Below are 6910 nucleotides of genomic sequence, written 5' to 3'. Positions count from 1 at the left end.
CGGCGGGGGGGCACGAGTGACAGAGCCCAGCCCTGCTCCTCCGGGTCGTCCTCTGCCTGCTGGGAAGCCAAGCTGCGAGCAGACTGGTACCCGTGATTCGGGCTGCGCTGCTTAGGGAGCTTCACGTAGTTGCTGGTGCTGTACGGCGGCTTCTGTCCGGGTGGTTTGTCTGTCTGGGGTTTTTAAGCGTATGCGGAAAATACACAACCTTGTGTTTGGGAGAACTAGACTTTCGGTGCTCTGAACTGCAACATGATGCATCTTTGAGCCTAAAAACCAAGCCTTTGGAGAGCTGGAAACTACTCTGTTAAGTAACCTTTTCGCCCCGCAGTACTTCTGTTTGGCCATCTCATATGGAATACTGAACTCTGGAGGCGGGGTGGGATGTTGTCCTGATGTGAACCTTTTTACTTACATCCTTGTCTCTTTCCTGTTTCGTTTTCAGCCGGATTTTGATGTGGATCACTTTGTATCAGACTGCAGGAAACGTGTGCAGCTGGAAGAGCTCCGAGAGGATCTGGAGCTCTATTACAAACTCCTTAAAACTGCCATGGTAGAACTCATAAATAAGGACTATGCAGATTTTGTTAATCTCTCAACAAATCTGGTAAGTCATACTAGGTTTTACTATGTAGCTCACACTTAACATGTTTTAGTGTGATTTTTTGTTCTTAGTTTTAAGATATCTTAAATTGTGTCCCCTTGCACTAAGATAAACTGAAAGACTGTTATTACAGAATATAGGTACTGTACAGAATTGCTGTTGGCCCTCAGTAAATGTTTCAGAGTCATACGTTTTGTCTTTAGAAAAATCAATTCTGTAGGAAGTTAAACTGAAGGCAAACTTTTTTTAAAACTGCCAATAGTTGTAAAATTGAAGGAAGCAAATGATTGAAATTGAATAGCAAAGGGACCAAATAAGGCCATTCTGAGGGATTATTTTAAGGATCTTTAAATTTCCTATACAGTCAATATACCTTAAAAATACCTCAGCCAATTGACTGAGAATTTTAATTGCTTTCATGTTAAAATGTCTTGATCACTGTGTATCCTGCTCTTTTACTTCAGTTCAGCCAGGTTCCAGTTTATACTTTCTAAGAGCAAGTGAGATTTATTATTTTCATTGGAAGAAAACCTTCCACAGGTCTAAGTTTTCTCTAATTTTTGGCTTTGTGTGACAAGCAGTCTGATACCTTTATCCTTGTATTTGAGGTAACATATTTTTGCATTGCACTTAAAACTAGAGATCATAAAGGGAGATGTAATTTTTCAGTTCTCTTTTAGTATCTGTAGAATGATAGGCTTTGTCATGTGAACTTATCAAAAAAGTCATAAATGTTTCTATGGTGATTTCTTTTAGGTTGGCATGGACAAGGCCCTTAATCAGCTTTCAGTACCCTTGGGACAATTAAGGGAAGAAGTTATGGTATGCTCAAAACAATCATTATACACAGCTTGGTAAAATTCAGCTCACTTTCGTATGATATATAGAATCTCTTATTAATGTGAATAGTTACTATAATAAACTTCTCTTTGCAAATTGACTTCTTAGAGCAGTAGGACAAGAGGTATTGTGTTTTCACGCAGTTGCAGTAAATTAACATTTTCTGTTGTGCCTTTTAACTAAGAGAGAAAGGATTTCTTAAATGTGATAAATTTATGGACTCTTGCAAGACATGTATGAGGGTAAATCCTGAACTGTTTTAATATTTGAGTAACTTAAAGATGGTAGTAAATAAATCAGATTCAAAACAATCCCACTAAGGACTTTTTTGCTCAGTCCTGTGGTATAACTATAGAAGATCAACCTCCTGAAAGTCAGTCCTACTCTTACTTTTCCATGGTGACTTGGTGTTTAGTGCAGGGCAGTCTTTATTCATCTTCGCAGCTGGTTCAAAAGGACATTTGCTGCATAAATGTACTTTCCAAATATCTTAGCCTTGATGTCTAAACCAGAAAGTACATTTACAGTTAGCACAGGAGAATATTTATTATGGGATAAATGCTTCTTAAATCTGATGCATAACTTCAATTTCAAGACATAAAATCATATTGATTTTATTGCTTGTTTATAAGTGAAAGGGGGTTAATTTTTTTACTGTGAGAGTGACAGAGCACTGGAACAGGCTGCCCAGGGAGGTTGTGGAGTCTCCTTCACTGGAGACATTCAAAACCCACCTGGATGCGTTCCTGTGTGATGTACTCTAGGTGACCCTGCTCTGGCAGGGGGGGTGGACTAGATGATCTTTTGAGGTCCCTTCCAACCCCTAAGATTCTATGATTCTATGAATTCTCTGTAAGGTACTAAAAGAACATTCCCAGTTGAAATAATGAGACTCATGGTGGCAGTACTTTAGGAGCAAGTTATACTTTCATTACTTAGTCTAATTTCTGGTTTTTTTTCTTGCTTAGAGAGCAGCTGAGGTACTCCACCTTTTACTTGTCCTATATTCTTGTTAATCTGTCTCCTGCTTTTAGGTTTTTGAGTTAAGGTTGTGTAAGCTTTAGGTGATAAGCCAACTTTTCACACTGGCCTTGTCTCTCACAGAGTCTTAAGTCATGTGTCAGCGAAGGAATTCAAGCAGTAGATGACCGAATGGCAAAACAGGAAGATATTAGAAGGAAAAAGGTACAACAGACAAATTACTACCTGGCAAAGATCCTCACTAGGACAACTTTTGTTTTTGCCATTAACTCAGAGAAAATAAAATTTTAAAAGCTTTAAGTTGTCTGGATGCACAATGTGCAGTATTTTATACATATAAAAATGGCGATTGAAGCTTTGATTGACAGATAATTTTTACAGTGTCTAATTTATAATAAATATTTTACTTCCCAAAAACATCTATGTTTGGTTTGGTGGCCTTTTTTTAAATCACAGTGGCTCATGTTTCTGCTTGTATTGTTATATAAACTTATATTAATGTAATTGGAATATAGCAGTTTAGTTTCTATTTGAGGGGGAGAAACTAAAATTTGTCTTTATGCTTAACTTGGTAAAAATCGGGTAAGAACAGCTGTTCTACATCTGTGACAAACATTATGAGGTTTTAGGTACTTAAGTGAACAATACTGCTACTGGGGCGTGACTTGAGTATTAAGATGGAGGGAGAGAACACCAGAAAAAGAACCCCACACAAAACCAAACCAAACAACCCCAAACCATCCAAAATGTCTTCAGTGTTGTTGGGTAATGTAAATTGGGACTGGGGTCAGACATGAAAAATCTTTCTTTAATTACAGATGTGTGTGCTGAGACTTATTCATGTTATTCAGTCTGTTGAGAAAATTGAGAAGATTCTACATTCCCAGGGCACTAAAGAATTGTCTTTATTAGAGGGAAACAGGTAAAAAATATGTAAATGTTCAGGTTTGTTTGTAATCGATGGGACTAACTTAATTTCATGGTATTGGTGTAGATGCATTTCCAAATGATAGGATATATCTTCAGAAATGTAACTCTGATGGAATAAGTGACTGTTACTTCAGTATTTTCTCAGATAGTGTTCTGCAAACTGGTCCTTCATAAGATTTGCGACTCAGCCTCCAGAATTCTCAATTACTTGTAGTGCTTTCAGTAAATGTGCTTTTTGCAGTTTGCATGCAAGAAATATTTTTACCTTGAAAGGCACTAATCCTGTCATGTCTGAAATACTCTGTACAGTACAGTGTATTTCGATGTCATTTGGAAGTAAAATGGGAAATAACTTTTCTGGTTTCATGCAGCTGAATGGTCTGAGGCAGGCAGGCCACACAAGTAATACTTCTGGTAGAAGGGAAGTTTGTGTTAAATTCCCGTCAGACTCACAAGTTTTGTTTTTTTAACAACTTCATGGAAAATGTCTTATTCCTCCTCTGCCTTTGCTGAGGGATGGGAGGTGTCCTTCGGCCAGTTTTGGAACTGATGCTGAAGCATCAGCTGAAGCAACTGTGTGCTTGAAATAATTGTCTGGGACCCAAGTGCAAATTATGCTGGAGGAAAAAGAGAATTCCATGAACCTGTTTGAATGTGAGGCTGTCTCTTCAGTTTAGTGTGCTGGATCACATGGTAATGAATTGAGGGAGGTAGACAGAAGAATAGGTTGATACCTAGAGGGACAAAGCATATGCAAATGTTTGCAGTCAGGGTTAGACACTTTGAAAAATTACTTTTCAAAGCAAGATTGAACACAAGTGTCCCCAAATTTGGCTAATTATATAGACCTGAGAAGAAGGGTAAGACTGTTTCTGTAGAGATAGCTGTCATTTGTTTTATCGCATGGCAGAAAAGGGAAATAAGAAATAAATCTCAATGGCAAAGAGCACTTAGTATATTATGAGCTGTAAGGCTGCCTTTTCATGTGACAATGAGCAGCACTACTGTATAGAAAACTGTGCTTCATACTGCTGAGGCAGCTTATGTTCCTCTCAGCTTCTGCTTCACCCACTTCATATCTTAATAGCTCCATTAAACAATGCTAATCATGTAGTCTGTTTCAGATTACTATTGCATGATTGCAGTAGTTATAGCAGTACCTATTGGAGTTTCAAATGTTTAGATTAAAGTACAAAAATTGGGAAACGTATTATCTGTCTGCAGAATAAAGTGAGTTTATTTGAAAGGTTCTAACTATTCTCGTTTTGTATCATGTGTCTTCTAGCCCACTTATAACTGGACAGGTTTTAGAGCGAATTGCCACAGAATTTAATCAACTACAATTTCATGCAGTACAGAGCAAAGGAATGCCCCTTTTGGACAAAGTGAGACCAGTAAGTATAACAATTACAGACTCAAGCTAAACCAATATAATTGGAAGAAAAACAGCTGTTTCTGTAAAGTTCTGTTGAATTAATTTATGGGGGAAAATGAGTATCAAGAGGTCATTTTTATCATCTGACTCTAAGTATTGCTACTCCTGAGGGTTTATCATAGAATGGTTAAGGTTGGAAGGGACCCTAAAGATCTCCAAGTTCCAACCTCCCTGCTATAAGCAGGAACACCTCTCACTAGACCAGGTTGCACAAGGTCTCAATGTCAGTCAAAGTCTTCGTTTTGCAGTAATATCCAGGTAGTGTGGGGAGCACACTATAATTTTAGTTTTTGACAGTGAGGAGTAAATGTCACAGTTGTTATCCCTGGTGACTTATTGTGAAGCTTTTGTGTATTATCACACATATACTGGTTCAGTTAAACAAGGAACAATTACTGACCTATTTCTTCAGGATAAAGGGGTCTTAGATAAGTTACTGCATAACTTAAAACATAGAGGAGAACAATTACCTTTTAACCTTATTATAATAAATACTGTGTTAAATAGCATTAGTAAGCAAGCTTGTGTTAATATTAATTTAATGCTGACAGTTGTCAAAACTTGCACACCATGAAAATGGAAAGCTGAATTAGGGTTTTTTTGGGTTTTTTGTTTTTTTTCAACTACTGTATGTTGTTTCTCTTCCTAGCGTATAGCTGGAATAACGGCTATGTTGCAGCGGTCTCTGGAAGGGCTGCTCTTGGAAGGCCTTCAGACTTCAAATGTTGACATAATACGTCACTGTCTTCGCACTTACGCAACAATTGACAAAACACGGGATGCAGAGGCATTAGTTGGTCAAGTGCTTGTAAAACCTTATATGGATGAGGTAAGGTAAAATCAAGAATCGTAAGAAAATTAATTGATTTACAAACATGCTGATTTTTCCTGTTAACCTTCACCTTCTTTTAGCAGCTTCAAAATGCCTTTGTTGAGAGAGCAGGAGAACTGGGCCTCGATGTAAATAAACAAAATATTTAAAATTATTCTGGTTTTACTTTGTGTACAGATTTAAAAAGCAAAGCCGGCTCTAGGCTTTTGGATGGGAGAGGGCATCAAACAGTGGTGGCCTGTCCCCTTAAGGACTGGCTTCCTTGGGTGCTTACTAATGCTGTAGTGAGGGACAGGTCATCCACCTCTGTCAGTTTTCTCAATATCTATTATTTTCCCACTTCTGCACCATTCTGTTTGCTTATGTAGCAAGAGGCAAAAATATTCAGGCAGGTGGAAGAATATTGTTCTTTTCTTGTACTGTCCAGCTACTGTCTGCCTTCTCTTTGTGGCAGAGATTATCCCTTTTCATTGAACATGAGGTGCTGTCCTGACGAACTGCTTTGATAGCTGCATTAAAGGCTTAGCATCATCTCAGAAGATGCTTGGATATTGGCTTACCTGCATTTGGGGTTGGACCAACAAGCTCTAAATTTAGAAGAACTTTTTTATTCTGGGGTTTCATTTGCTTTTGCTAGCCACCTGTTTAACTTCACAGACTTCTCCAGGGGACAGCAGTGTGTGCAGGGGGCAGACATGGTGGCTAATATTTAAAAGCAAAGAGCTCATTCCCATTCCTATAGCCAGTCTTGCCAGTTAGAGTGCTGCATTAAAAGAAGTCATAATTCAAGCTGGCAAGTTATACTTGAAAACTGTAATATAAAAAGTAGTATGGTGACTATCCCAATACTTGGGGTTATAGTGTTAGGAGTTTTGAGTGAGCAGACTGTGAGTCTTGCATTATGGTATTTCATATTTGCTTTTCTGACATTTAACCTGCCTGACAGGTGATTGTGGAACAGTATGTTCAATCTCATCCTAATGGCCTTCAGTCTATGTACAATAGACTGCTTGAGTTTGTTCCCCATCATTGCCGTCTCTTGCGTGAAGTAACAGGAGGAGCTATTTCAAGGTAAGGATCTTAGGGTTTCTTTCAGTTGCACTAAAGTTGCAGCAAGTACCATATACTTTTGAAATGCTCTGCATAATTAGCTTCTATGCCCAAATTACTGGCATTTCCTGAAGATTCATAGTCAAGTTTTATTTCTTTCTCATGTCTGTGTTTTTCAAAACAAAGCAGTGAATAGACTTTCTTGGTGCTGCAGCCCAGACTTTCAGAGGAGGGAAAG

General features: G+C 38.2%; 1 protein-coding gene across 1 annotated transcript in view; it reads left to right on the top strand.

Moving 5' to 3' along the window:
• Positions 1 to 445: 445 nt before the first annotated feature.
• The window catches only part of COG2 (component of oligomeric golgi complex 2), a gene marked incomplete at its 5' end in the record, with an annotated part of 22347 nt that continues 15882 nt past the window's right edge, over positions 446 to 6910 (top strand). Inside the window, 7 exons of the mRNA XM_010004238.1 lie at positions 446 to 607; positions 1361 to 1426; positions 2549 to 2629; positions 3244 to 3347; positions 4641 to 4749; positions 5440 to 5619; positions 6569 to 6693. Coding sequence (XP_010002540.1) covers positions 446 to 607; positions 1361 to 1426; positions 2549 to 2629; positions 3244 to 3347; positions 4641 to 4749; positions 5440 to 5619; positions 6569 to 6693 — 827 coding nt within the window. The remainder of the gene's footprint in view (positions 608 to 1360; positions 1427 to 2548; positions 2630 to 3243; positions 3348 to 4640; positions 4750 to 5439; positions 5620 to 6568; positions 6694 to 6910) is intronic.

The sequence above is a fragment of the Chaetura pelagica genome, unplaced genomic scaffold, assembly GCF_000747805.2.
Source record: "Chaetura pelagica isolate M959 unplaced genomic scaffold, ChaPel_1.0 scaffold708, whole genome shotgun sequence".
In the NCBI taxonomy this organism is placed as follows: domain Eukaryota; kingdom Metazoa; phylum Chordata; class Aves; order Apodiformes; family Apodidae; genus Chaetura; species Chaetura pelagica.
This window is presented reverse-complemented; position numbering and strand designations above follow the sequence as displayed.